Source organism: Cygnus atratus, chromosome 1 (assembly GCF_013377495.2).
Source record: "Cygnus atratus isolate AKBS03 ecotype Queensland, Australia chromosome 1, CAtr_DNAZoo_HiC_assembly, whole genome shotgun sequence".
Lineage (NCBI taxonomy): Eukaryota > Metazoa > Chordata > Aves > Anseriformes > Anatidae > Cygnus > Cygnus atratus.
This window is the reverse complement of record NC_066362.1, coordinates 53,953,824-53,967,393: the sequence shown is the minus strand read 5'-3', so window position 1 is coordinate 53,967,393 and position 13,570 is coordinate 53,953,824. Positions and strand designations below refer to the sequence as shown.

Genomic DNA, 13,570 nt, shown 5'->3' with positions numbered 1-13,570 from the left:
TATTACAGCTGGAGTAGCTTATGTAGGCACGTGCTTGACATGATGGCGTTTCTTTGTGTTGTCTCTCTGTTTCTATGTGACACAATAAGTGTTGAACATCAGATTAAGTCCAAAATTTGTAGGCAAGTTCCCGAATTCAGTGGACAGAACTCCACGGAGCTTTAGAGAAGGCTGAAAGTGTAGCAGCATCATCAGACCTCTCAAAAACTTTAATACGTAGTTGAATCCAGTGAGTCCTTTCTGAATCCTTTTGTCTCTTAGACAAAAAATGCGTATATATCCTATCCTCTTACATGCTTAATGACACCCTGAGCTGCTTCTGAAAGGCGAGCTCTATTAAGGCAATAAGATGTGATGGAGGTGAATGAGCAATCCATAATGCTGCCAGTGCAGAAGCAGAATGAGAGAATTGTGTTTGAGCAAAAAGATAGTGAAGGATGCCCAGTATTATGGTGGAAGGGAGGCAAATTGTATGATACTCTGGCATATAAGGGAAGGAAGAATTTTGGAGAAGACATGGAAGATCTCAAATATAGAGAAAGACGAATTATGTTGGGGGCAGGGATGTTGGCATAGAGAAGGAGAAGATAATGGTGGCTGAGGGCTGGAAAATGTGCAGTTTAGAAGCCCTGGTATGTGGCAGAAGCAGGTATGGATCGAAGAGGTCTTGGTATACGGGGGCAGATGGGAATTGCTGAAGGTCTTGGAAAGGAAAGGACAGGGTCATGGCATGTGAGGAACTTTTGGAGTATCAGAGAGAAATACATTGGCTTCAGCTTTTAGAAGCAACAGCATGCAACTGTAAGCATAGGAGACTGTCCATTACATCTCCTGTCCATCTTTGTCGAAAGAGGTTAGAAAAAGGCAGTCTGCTCAGAGGCTAAAATAATGGAACACAACTATGAATTTTCTTCAATCTTTTTTTGTGCAGTAGGGTTTATTATTACAGAAGAAAACAGTAAATAGTTCTCATTAAAAAAAATGATCAAAAGAAACAGCAAGTATTCCTACTCAGGAAAAAAATGACTAGAAGGAAAAACAAAAACCTTTTTTTCACATTTGAAAATTTACAAAAAAAAAGGAAAATAAAAAATCCCAATCCAGAATCCTGAAGTTTTCACATTGAAGGAAAATTCTAATGGAAGTTTTGAATTCTAATTTGTTAGTGAAAGGCCTGCAGAGGAAGTAATAGACTTAGGAGTGATGCCTTGACAACCTAGTCTGACAAAGTACCTGACTTTTTTAAAACAATGGCCAAAAATTCTTGTTGACGCAGTCTTACCATACTTTTAAGCTAGTGGAATTTTTTTTTAGCGTGTTGTTTGTACTCACAGTTTCCATTTCCCAACATGTAAAATGCAAAACAACAAACATAAGCTTTGTCATGTGCTTTGAAATACACGCATAAACATGACTTCTCAGCGTAGAGGAGAAAGAGCCTGCATCTTGAAAATGTAGTACAGCAGTCTTAATGCAGGTGAAATGTTACTGATTGAGGGCAAACATCTCAGTAATTCAAAGGATACTCTGTTTAAGTCAGTACTTGCCTCATTATTTATACATAGTTAATAGCATAGAAATCCATTATCCTGAAGAATTCCTCTTCTCACTACTGCTTTAATTTTATAGGGTGGCAATCATGGTTTGTTTGGAAACAGCACAGCACAATCGAGGGGCATGCACACACCAGTGCAGCCACTAAATCCTTCCCCCAATATCCGGGCGCAAGTGCCTCCCCAATTTCTTTCTCCCCAGGTAAGGAATTTATAGTAACTGGTTACTTGTAAAGAAAAGAAAAGGAGGAAAAAAAAAAGAGCTACAGCCTCCAGAGCACATCATTGAGGAGACTTATACGTATGTCTTAGTCTTGACTTGATGTTAAGAAATAAACAGTATAGATTAAAAAAAAAAAAAGTCTTAAGGACTTTCAACCGTGAATTTTAAATTCATCTAGAGATTGAATTTTGCAGAAGGATTAGCCTTCTTTCTCTCATTCCAAGGCAGTTGTAAATGCTCACTACCAGTATTCTTAAATCTGAGTGGATTCAGAAATCCTGTCTTACATAGGCATTTGCAAAGTATTTAAAAATAAAATACTCATGTGAAAGCTGAAAGTTACTCCGAAGTGAGACAGCTTAATTTTTTTTCAAGCAGTTTTGTCCTGTGCTTTGTGTCCCCCTGAATAAGAGGCCTGATGAAGGGCTACATGTTGCATTTACTTTGCAGAACTCTTTAAGACCTCAGGCTCTCCAATTGCACAAGTTTTACCTTTTGCTTTGCACTTGGTGAAGACTTTTGGAGATTCTCTTGAATACTCTACTTGTGTAACTCTCAAACACAGAGGGAGAAACGGGGGGATTCTTCTCCACCTACTCCTGTCTTTTACTATAGCTTATCCAGCATACACAGAGATTAACTCTTTCTGTGAGGCACTGTTTCCTTGCTACAGTGACTGCCTGAATGCCTTTCTTTTCCCTTGTCGAGCAGTACATTTTTAATGTGATAATGCAGTACTGTGATTACTGGTTAGCTGTGTGTATATCAGGATTTTAATCTAGTGCAGTCTCTAGCAACTGATTGGTTTGGGGAGGAACCTTTGTGTGTGTGTGTGTCTGCATCTGCACATGTAATATTGTATATTGTCAATCAAGTGAAAAATTCACTCTGCTCAAGCCATAGATTGTATACGTTTAAATGTGATGTGTTAAGAAATCTGTAATGTCTTTCCCAGAACACCACTTAATATTGGTGTCATACCTATTCCTTTATACAAATATTCCCACTTTATCATCTTTTCTCATAGCAGTGCATTTCTTGAGGATATGTAATTGATTTTCATGCAGGTTTCGGCCTCCATGCTCAAGCAGTTCCCCAACAGTGGCTTGAATCCAGGTCTTTTCAATATGGGGCCCCAGCTTTCTCCGCAACAGATTGCCATGCTGAGCCAGCTTCCACAGATTCCTCAGTTTCAATTAGTAAGTAACTAGTAATCTTGTGAGACAGACGGTTTACAAATTGTCTGCTGCTTTCTTTTTAAGTTTGTTCTAATTCTGTTTTCTTCTAATGATCTTGTGTTATTTTTTTGTACAAATATTCCCTGCTTGTTATACATGAAAATAGTCCTGTTAGGGGCCAGCGGGTAATCCAGACAGGCTTGTGTAATTACTGTGAATGTTGCAGTGGGATGGTAATGATTCTCAGCAATGTCTTTTTATTATAGAAAGCAGTTGTTTGTTGATTTTCTTCAGACTTACAGTCTCAGCAATGGTAATAAAGAATGTACTAGTAATGCTGTTGCAGGACATGAAGTTAGAAACAATTAACGGATGTAGTATTCTTCTAAAGCTTTCATTGTTAATTTTATTTCATTGTGAGGAATGAGAAACAGTTCACCTTTACGTACGTTCTGAGTAAAGCATTTGCTATTGATCAGCTCCGGCTAATCCCTACTAACCCCTAATCAAGCTCCTGGCAATTATATTTCACTTGAAGAACCCTGAATTTCCACCCTTCCCCCCCACTTCTCTTGTAGGCATGTCAGCTCCTCCTTCAGCAGCAGCAGCAGCAGCAGCAGCAGCTGTTACAGAGCCAGAGGAAGTTATCTCAAGCTGTGCGACAACAGCAGGAGCAACAGGTGGGGCACTGCTTCTGTCAATCACGTGAAGCATAAAGCGTGCTAGCACTGGACTTGTCAGAGAGCATGGTCCTTTGAATCTCTTTCAAGTTGTTGCTTCAGTATCATCCTTGTTTTTTTGCTTTCATTTGCAGATTGCTCGTATGGTGAGTGCCCTCCAGCAGCAGCAGCAGAGACAGCCTGGTATGAAGCATTCACCATCCCACCCTGTCGGGCCTAAGCCGCATATAGACAGCATGGTACCCAATCCCTTGAATGTGGGCCTCTCAGATTTACAGACCAAAGGGCAAATACCTGGATACGGTTCAGGTAAGTGCTCCCATGGAATGAGTAATCAATGTATAAGTGCTAGAGCAAAGGTTACAAGAAATGTCAGCACTTGATAAAATTGCATTATTATTCATTATAAGAGAAGAATACAAACCTAATGTCAAAGTGTATCTTAGTGGCATGCTGACTTAACAAACCTATTTTGAAAGTTCCTTTCAAATATTACATTTGCTGTGCTTGAATTTTGAATTTATGATTGCAGTGCCTCCTGATTTAAGGCTGTTTAAACCAAAAAGAGCAACTGATAATGTTTTTTGTTTGTTTGTTTCACAGGCTTCGGCTCAAGTGGCATGGATTATGGCATGGTGGGAGGGAAAGAAGCTGGAACAGAATCCCGCTTTAAACAGTGGACTATGATGGAAGGGCTGCCCTCTGTGGCTTCTCAAGATGCCAATATGCACAAAAATGGTGAGAGGGGGTTGGCTATTTTGAGAGTACTGTTGAACTATCATCTACCAGAGGTGAAGCAGCTCAGGTGAAACTTCTGAAAGGTAGTTAACATCTTGCCTCACCAGTATTCATCTTAACTATTTTTGGTTTTAGTATTCCATATTCTCGTAAAGACCCCAACCTTTCCTGAGTGTAAATATATCTTTTTAATGCTTCAGGTGCAATAGTGCCCCCTGGAAAGGCTCGCGGAGGATCGCCCTACAACCAGTTCGACATAATTCAGGGCGACCCACTAGGTGGCCACGCAGGCCCTGCTGGTGATAGTTGGTTACCTGCCAAATCTCCACCGACGAACAAGATCGGAAGTAAATCCAGCAACGCCAGCTGGCCTCCAGGTATTACATGAGGGCAGGGGCTATGTCCCAGCTTTATGGTTTGATGTGCTGGGACCTCTCTTCATCTTACATAAATAACCGCTATAAGGAAAACGTTTGGTGTATCGTATTTTTTAAAAGCATAAATGTTGAATTTCCAGTAAAAAATGGCAGAGCTAAATAGGAACTAGTTGATGAATTGCCTGAATAGTGTCTCTTCTGTAGTTTTGTGACTTTACAATTCAGGAAATTTTCATGAGAACACCTGTCCGTAAAATACATAATACCAGCTCCCTCCTTGTATTCATTCCTTTCTTGTGTTGTGTTAGGATGAAAAAAAAGGGTTTAAAAATTGGATTGGCATGGAATCAGAAAGCAAAATATATAAAAGCTACCTTTTTGTGATGATGGGAACAGAATTTTCCTGTCCTGACCTTTTTTAATTCAAGGATGCTTGAACTTTTCCTCTCAGGAATGGTTTATAAATATGATCCACTGTGGAGCACAAGGCTTCTTTTGCCAGCAGTCTCGGTACAAAATGTGTGTGCTTTGCTGTTTGTGGTTCATATTTGCTTGTGCTGCGTAAAGGATAGGAGTATTACCATATTTCAATAGTTCTCAACAATCTTGTGGCTTTAGTAGAAGTTTCTTTCTGTTTGGGTTACAGTCGGCAGTAGCATATTCTTAAAGTCATCTAGAGTTTCACTGGCAGAAATTTCTGTCCACAAGAAAACTCAAGAATATCTAGGAAAAATATGTATGTATTTAAACAAGCACATAATCTTCTGTAAAACAGTCGCTAAACCCAGACTGATGTCCTTGAAGTTGCATGGATTAATCACCAGTGTTGTTCAGCAAATAGCAGATGCTTTGATTTTCTCTGCCTGGAATACTTTTATATTCCAGGAATACATTCCTTGCTGCAAATTATTTGCTGTGTACCCACTCAAGCACAAAGAAATAAAGGTGCAGGTACATTTCATGGGTAAACCAGTAGTATAGACCTTGCATCAGCAAGCCTGGGAGTCTGTGCTACAGATAGACAACAGCAGGAAACCTACACAAAGTAATCAAAGCTTTTAGTGTGAGAAATCGTAGTGTCTAACTGTGGCAAGAAAAACGTTTTCTGATGAGGTAGAAGAGATTTGAAGAATTAGCTATCTCAATAAAGTCTGTGCACCCACAATGTTTCATACCACTGAAAGCTTTCAGAAATAGTACAGTTATATGCTCCAGGAAAACTGGCCCAGGTACATCTGTTATGGCTTTCCTAATAATCCTGTGTTTGAACTTTTGGGGAGGACCTTTCAGGTATCGGGAGAAATGTACTTCATGTTTTCTTTACTACCTTGAAATATAAGAGTATTCCTGTAGGGACAGTTGGTGGGTGTGCATAAGACTAAGGGTAATTCCCAAAGGACAGTTTGGGAATCTGTCAATATGCTGAAGTTCAAATAAATCTCTTCTATCAGCCTATCACAAAATATTCTGTATAGAACTTACATGAGAAATGTAGTCATTTGCATAACTACAGTTGAAGTATTGGCATGAGTACCTCATGCCAGAAAGCTGTAGAGCTCTGAAACTGGCTAACTGTTCCAGACCAACTTTTAAAGAGTTTGCTTAACTTAATTTTCAGTCTTGCCAGTTTTCAGAATTCTTTACAAAGGAAAGACTCAGACTTATCTCTTGCCTTGTCTTCAGCCATTCCGGGTCCTAACCTGTGTTCATGGATATTTTATTTTGGAACAGAGACATTGAGTGTGACTCATTTGTGACTAGACCTGAGAATCTGCTTTGGGTGGTCCTTAAGCATAAGGTGGTCCTTCAGGGGACTGCAGTATTTTGTCAGTAGCTGAACAGATTCCTTTCTTGGTGCGGGGCTGGTTGATTGTTCATATTAGGAATTTTGATACCTGTTAGCCTAGATTATCTTGCAGAGTTAAAAAAGATTAGGAGCTGATGACTGACATTTACAAAATCATGAAGGCAGTGGGTAAGATAAACATGGAATTTTAATTCTGCAAACGCTGCAGTGTTAGAACTCTGGTGCAGATGGTGGAACTAAGATAGAGGATATTATGTTTTCACTGAGATTCTCCTGACAGTGCAATATCGTTATCTAATACTGCCCTTCCTGTGTCAACTTTTTGAACCAGTAGTATCAAGTTTTCTTCTCACAGACATGAGAGTCATAGTCTTGACTATGATGTTACATACAAATAGTCAAAGGAATGCTGTATGCACTTCCACCACTTCTGCAGTTATTGACCTGTGTTCAGTCATTAGGGATAATGCCATGGGAGGAAATATGAAATAGATTTTAATTAAGAGAAGTCTGATCTTCTGAGGGACAGTGTAGAAGACATTTATCCTCTAAAATATCCTCAAGAATTAATTCCAGTAAATGGCATTCCCCTCTCTGCATCTAACTCCTTTTTCCCTCCTGTCCCAGAGTTCCAACCAGGAGTGCCATGGAAAGGTATACAAAACATTGACCCTGAATCGGACCCCTATGTGACCCCTGGAAGTGTGCTGGGGGGGACAGCCACATCTCCCATTGTAGATACCGACCACCAACTTCTGCGGGACAACACCACAGGTAAAACATCATTCTAGTATCTGAGAATATTCTAACATGCCTGTCATAACAGAATTAAGTCTACTGCATTTGACTAAGCAGGAAGCCTATGTGCCCGTGCATCGTGTCTGTGTATCGCGTAAAAGGTTGTCATTGATACAAATTGTGGCTTTTTTGAGATTTAACAGGATAACAGAAACTCTAAAACTGGTCTGCTCTTCTCTTTCTCTCTCCTTCTCCCTTTGATAGGGTCTAATTCTTCCCTCAACACCTCGCTGCCTTCACCTGGTGCCTGGCCCTACAGTGCCTCTGACAATTCCTTCACCAACGTTCATAGCACTTCAGGTATGCGGGCTCCAAAATTAACCTGGACAAAACATTTTCCACTTATTAACTAGTTTCTCCTCCTTATTCCACTTTGAATATTTAGTCATTCAGTGATTGCTGAGGAGGTTTAGAAATAAAAATTTGAGTGGATGATTATCATTTTTCTTCTGCTGATAAAATATTCTGTTGTAGTTGCTTTTAAAAATAGACGGAAAGACACCTGCCCTTTTCCTGGTACAAAAATTCCTAGTTATACAGGTTAAAGGATCGCAGTGAGCGGTAGATGTAAAAGAAAAAAATGCATGTATGATCCATAGACGTATCTAAAGGCATGGGAGACTATCCTGTTTATTTTTAAATACCTGTTCCTGTATGTATGAGGTAAGGAATTAGAGTAATAAGGCAAGCGACTTTATTCATCTTAACTTTAGCATATTAGGGTGCTGTGAAGAGAACGCTTTTCCCTCACCTTTTATATCACGCATCGTTCCCTGAAACCTGGGGACAGAACATTTTTAAAGGACTAAAGGGCTTAGTCAGAGGTCTTTTGATGGTTGGCTTGTAAACAGTAATTTAGGTGTCTGCCTCAGATTCTTGGTAAGGCCTCCAAAGCTTTCTTGTGAAAAAGGGTCTCTGCACACAATTCTGAGTAGGAAACTGGAAATAATTGTTTCAAACAAATAATTGAGATTTTAAGCTGCTTATACATACTGGAGTACTCTTTTGAGACATCCTTGTCTTTGGTAACTAAGTAAAATTGAAGAATTGTGTGTAGATAGCAGAAGTGGTGAACGTAGCTGAGAGCTGCATCTGGCCGGGACTGTATGATTTTTCCATCGTATTGGATAACAGCTGTGTTGATATGTTAACTTGGCATTTTCACAAAACAAGCTGAAAATCTTGCTTACCCCTCAAGAAAAACTGTGTTCCTGGTGCCAGTCTGTGGCATGACCTCAGTTTGAAGCAGTATCTCTGTATGCAGCATTCCAATGACACAAAAAATTTCTCTTTCATAGCCTGGGAAAGGGAATGGCATGTATCAGCTCCTTACCTCTGCTTAATGTTGTCTAGCACATAAGGAAAACCCAAGAGATTTGACGGAAAAAAAATATTACTGAAGTTGTAGCTGCATTGAAAAAAACAGACCACTACCTGGCATAAATCCATAAATCTCCACAACTTGTTAAACTACACACCGGTGTTAAACAGATGGAAAGTGGGTCATCGGAATCAAGGACTTGGAATTTGCAAATCTATAAAACAAACTTGGCCAAGTGAAACAGGGTTTTTTAAACACTTTGGTATACTTTCCTAGGTTAGAGCTTGAAACCTACTTACTGCTGACAGTTACTGTCATTGAAATGTAGTGATCCAAGTGTAGAGGGAAGCATGCTTTTACTTCTTGCTTTAAATTTTATGGTCTTGGGTCCCAAATGTATTATTTTGTGACATCCTGTCATGTTGTAAATCTGGATTTTTATCCGTTGTTTCAAATCAGTAATTTACTACCTTTTGTTAGTAAATAGAGCTTAATGCATGTATTTGCACCCACACAAATGAATTCTGATGAAGATAATTGGCACAAGTGCCTTTACTCCTAGATTGCTTTGTCTGTGTTTGCTGCTTCTGATTGCAGAGCAAGGAAAAGGGAAATTACTTGAGCAATTTTGACTTTCATTTATTTCTTTTTACTGGGTGATAAATGTCTCTTGGTGTTGGGAGGTATGGGAGAATTTACACTCCATCTTGTTAAGGACAATTGTTTAGGAAGATCTCCCACATATCCATAACTTAGTGATGTTTTAGGGAGTATTTTAATTTTTTTCATTGGACTTTCTTGAATTGTGTTAGGGATACTCACTGTTGGTCATCTCCTAATAGGTATTTGGTAATGTTTTCTAGTATAAATGTAATATGTGCTGTCAGGATTGTTTAAAAGTCCAGTTGTCACTTAGCTCAATGACCTTCTTTACATGCTGTCATTGCTCTAGCTTTATAATGAAATTTGTGTTTCATGAGAAAGCTTTGAACTTATAAGAGGACATCTGTAGGAGGTACCATTAGCTTAGTAGACCAGGAGCAGTACTCATTTCAGGTCTCTGCAGGTTTAGGGCCTGAAGAAAGTTCAGTTTTAATATAAGTCAGTAGTGCCCAAACTTGTAAGAAATTCTCGTGTTCTCAAAAGAAATACAGTACAGGCATAAATATTGCTGTTAGTTGTTAATGATTGAATATACTGTTGCTAGTTACATTAACAGATAATCTAGGATTTTGTTGTTGTTGTTAGAATATATAAAACAAGCAAAGATTAACTACATGGCATGGGTTCCTTTTTTTGTTATGGCAGTTTTAAACTGTTTTATGATTCTGTGCTTTGTGCTTGTCTGTGATTAAAATTGCAGTCAGAGGGTTTACAGTAATAGTATAGTCGAAGGCTAGCTGAATCCGTTAGGTTTCTCTAACACATACCCTTTATTTTAATCTTCTAGCAAAATTCAGTGATTACAAATCAACATGGTCCCCAGATCCCATAGGACACAATCCCACTCATCTCTCCAACAAGATGTGGAAAAACCATATTTCCTCAAGGAACACTACAGGGCTGCCCCGCCCGCCTCCTGGCCTGACCAACCCCAAACCATCATCTCCATGGAACAGCACAGCACCCCGATCGGTCAGGGGCTGGGGGGCACAGGACTCAAGGCTTGCCTCTGGTGAGAAGAATCATCTGATAGCACCATTGATCAGACCTGAGGAGTGTACGTTTTACAGCACTAATGGTTTGGAGGAAAGAAAGTTGCAGTTGCCTGGTAAAAGGAAAAAAAGTTCCTTCTTGAAATGGAAATTTCATGTCAGTGATTGGGATGGCGGGTGGAGAATCCTAGGTCCTGCTGCAGGGGATGAGTGGAGGTGGTCTCAGAGCTGCCAGGAGGGAATTCCTATTGCACGGGGCCTTTCAAGACTTGAAGGCATTGGTTAAATGCTGGTTGTGAATGGGAAACTCCTAGAAGATAAACTCTAGTAAAAAGTAAATCGTGATGTGAAATGTGAGGAAAGATGTGTTTTTTCTTTTCAGGACTAAAGATTAGTCTTTATATGTTAGCAGGGCTGATAATCCTAAATTTGTCTGAGACCAAAAGACTTGAGTGTAAAGAAAAAAGGTTCTTTGCTGTATCCAGTCTTTTTGATTCTTCTCTCTTCTGTTCGCAGCATCTACTTGGAGTGATGGTAGCTCAGTTCGTCCTAGTTACTGGCTGGTTCTTCACAATCTCACTCCACAGGTATTTTCTGTTACTGTCTGTGGGAACTTACTTGCTTTGCCAAGGTACTGATTTGTGGATTCTTTAGCTGTTTCTCTGTGAATAAGATCTAAAAAAATCAAATTTGTCAGCATACATAAGAAGTGTCTCTACAAAACCGGACTGTAGTCTGATGGATTTTTCAATGCAATCTCTTAATTTAAGATGTTCAGTGTTTGCTACATGACTGTCTTAGCCTTTCCTTACCTAGAGTTTCGAGAAATTATTGGAACAGAAATACGTTTTTCTTCGAAATGAGGATAAGTTGCATGACCATAATGTGGAATGGTTTATAGCAGCTAAAGAGACTGTTTCTTTGGGAAGTTGTAAGAATGTTGGTGTAACTGCCAGTTTTCGCTTTGGTGTTTCCATAGTAAAACCACAGAATGTTTCCAGCACTCCTGCCAAAAGCAGTCTAGTTAGGTTATTCCTGCAAAAGTATTCTCAGAACTCTTCCCTTCAAAATGAATTTTGTGGAGATCCTGGTTTCAGCGATCCCAGTTAGTCTCTATTCAAGGCCTAGGAAAAGCTTGTGTGATTATCAGCAGCGCCCTGAGGTCTAGACAGAGAGTTCCCTGTTCAGCAGGGTAATTTACCACGCTTCTAGTGCAGTTTAAGATGACATCAGTGTGAAAGGAAAGACAGTCTCCTTCAGATCACCCCAACTGGCAAGCTACGCTCCTTTCACAGGAAAGTCTGTTTTCCTTAGGAAACAGCAGTGGTGTGACGAAGAGGCACAATTCTAAGTCCCCACCCTGTGCAGGGTAGTTTACTGCTTTAGTAATCTTTTAATGGAATAAAAATATCTTTCGAACGCATTGAATTAATAAAAAAAGAAGGTAGGTTATAGTTGTCCATAACAAATCCTTTTTGTTGTGGGTCAAGTACACTGGAGAGGAGGAAGTGTAAAGATTAGGGTGATTTCAGAGACGGTATCCTCAGTTTCTTTTTTAATCTTGTCCACATTTGTAACCGCATAAAACTTTCTTCTCCTGAAAAGAGGGAGGGGGGGAGGAAGAATGTAATAACACTTCCTTAAGTATCTGCACATACGGATCCCATTTGTGTGTGCATGTTTCTGTGGCATACCAGGAATGGAATCTGTCTGTACAGAACACCTTGGAGAACAGCAGTTACTGGAGGTAAGAAGCTGTTATGCTGCAGGAAGGAATGCAGGCAACAGCTGCTGTGAAAACATTAGTTCAGGAGGAATGAACATTGCTGGGTTTGGCAGAAAGATCCCTGTCTGTTTCTGTGACTTAATGTTTAATAACCACAAAGACAAAAAAAGCACCAAAATGAAAATAAAAAAGCCCCTTGTTAGAGAGGTGAGATTTCCAAATTTGCAAAGAAGGTTTACCTACTGGTTGATGTAAATTCTACTGAAATCAGAGTGCTGGAGGCTTAACAAATTCTGGTTCTCTGGTCCAAGTCCTAATGGCTGGAGATGGTGAGAAATGCAACTTGAGTGTAATTACTGGAAAACTTTCCAACATAAGGAGAGTGACAAGTTAAGAAAGTGAGGAAGGAAAAACTGAACTTGAGCTAAAAGTGAGCTGAAAAGATGTCAGATTGTTGCATAAAGTGAAGTCACTGTAATTGTGAGAACTTGAATAGCATACAGAAATGCTGTTTGAAAATTAAATCCTCTCACCTTTGCGCACTTTGTTACTTCCACCTGTTTTCCTCTGAGAACAGTTATCTTTAAACTACTTGTGACTGCTAAGTTTAAAGTACGTTTGATGAAATAGTTACAGATGTCCCTTTTACCCTGGCTGTTCTTCCTCAGATTGATGGGTCAACCTTGAGGACGATCTGCATGCAGCACGGCCCACTGCTGACATTCCATCTGAACCTGACCCAGGGCACCGCCCTCATCCGATACAACACCAAACAGGAGGCGGCCAAGGCCCAGACTGCACTGCACATGTGAGCAAATCCCAGTGGCCTTTCTTTGTTGCCACATTAGTCATGAACACCAAATGTCTCTCCACTGCTCTGCTTTGGAAACTCATTTCAAGTGCGCTTCTTTGAAGGGGATCTTTCATTCATGAGTAGAAGATTAGAAGCAAAGCTGCCTTCCATTTATGTTGTTTTAATTTTTGGCACAAACCGGTAAATACAGAGCCAGTAAGGTGCAAATAGCAGGGTGGAATTGTGACCAGTATGCGAATTACTGTACACTTTGGGCTATTTTATGAAACCTTGTGAATGACTTCAGATGAAAATCATCCTTACATATGTAACCCAAATGTGCGGGAACCTGCTAAAGTTTTGAGATAAACCTGAAATAGCTTTTGTGAAAGGCTGCAGATCTTAAGTTTCCTGTTACCTAAGCCTTTTGGAATTGACTGTGGCCCTGTTAAGTTTGGAAAATGTGACAGGTTTTGAGACCATTTTTTTTTGGGGTGGTGGTGGTAATAAGCACTAAAACTCAGTGAAATCTTATAAGCGAGGCTAATCTTATCCTGAACTTCCTGGGCTTTTTTAGCCTTTTCTTTCTCTATTCTGTTTGAAAGGTTGCATATGTGCATTTCCCACTTCAGCTACACCGCGTATGTACTTTCATTGTCCTCACATTTATCTTCAGGGCCTTAGTTTAAATGTAGAAAGCTTTTGTTGCAGGCCTAACAAT

General features: G+C 39.8%; 1 protein-coding gene across 33 annotated transcripts in view; it reads left to right on the top strand.

The window, feature by feature from the left end:
• Positions 1–13,570, top strand: part of TNRC6B (trinucleotide repeat containing adaptor 6B) — a 144,991-nt gene that overhangs the window by 117,265 nt on the left and 14,156 nt on the right. For 7 of the 33 annotated variants that reach the window (XM_050709620.1, XM_050709600.1, XM_050709599.1 and 4 more), the window contains 11 exons: positions 1,630–1,755; positions 2,844–2,975; positions 3,533–3,634; positions 3,769–3,943; positions 4,238–4,372; positions 4,573–4,749; positions 7,184–7,330; positions 7,559–7,654; positions 10,126–10,350; positions 10,847–10,917; positions 12,725–12,864. In XM_050709620.1, the coding sequence (XP_050565577.1) occupies positions 1,630–1,755; positions 2,844–2,975; positions 3,533–3,634; positions 3,769–3,943; positions 4,238–4,372; positions 4,573–4,749; positions 7,184–7,330; positions 7,559–7,654; positions 10,126–10,350; positions 10,847–10,917; positions 12,725–12,864 (1,526 nt within the window). Of the gene's footprint in view, positions 1–1,629; positions 1,756–2,843; positions 2,976–3,532; positions 3,635–3,768; positions 3,944–4,237; positions 4,373–4,572; positions 4,750–7,183; positions 7,331–7,558; positions 7,655–10,125; positions 10,447–10,846; positions 10,918–12,724; positions 12,865–13,570 lie in introns of all 33 variants that reach the window. The other 26 variants (XM_050709636.1, XM_050709635.1, XM_050709625.1 and 23 more) reach the window with 5 other exon arrangements.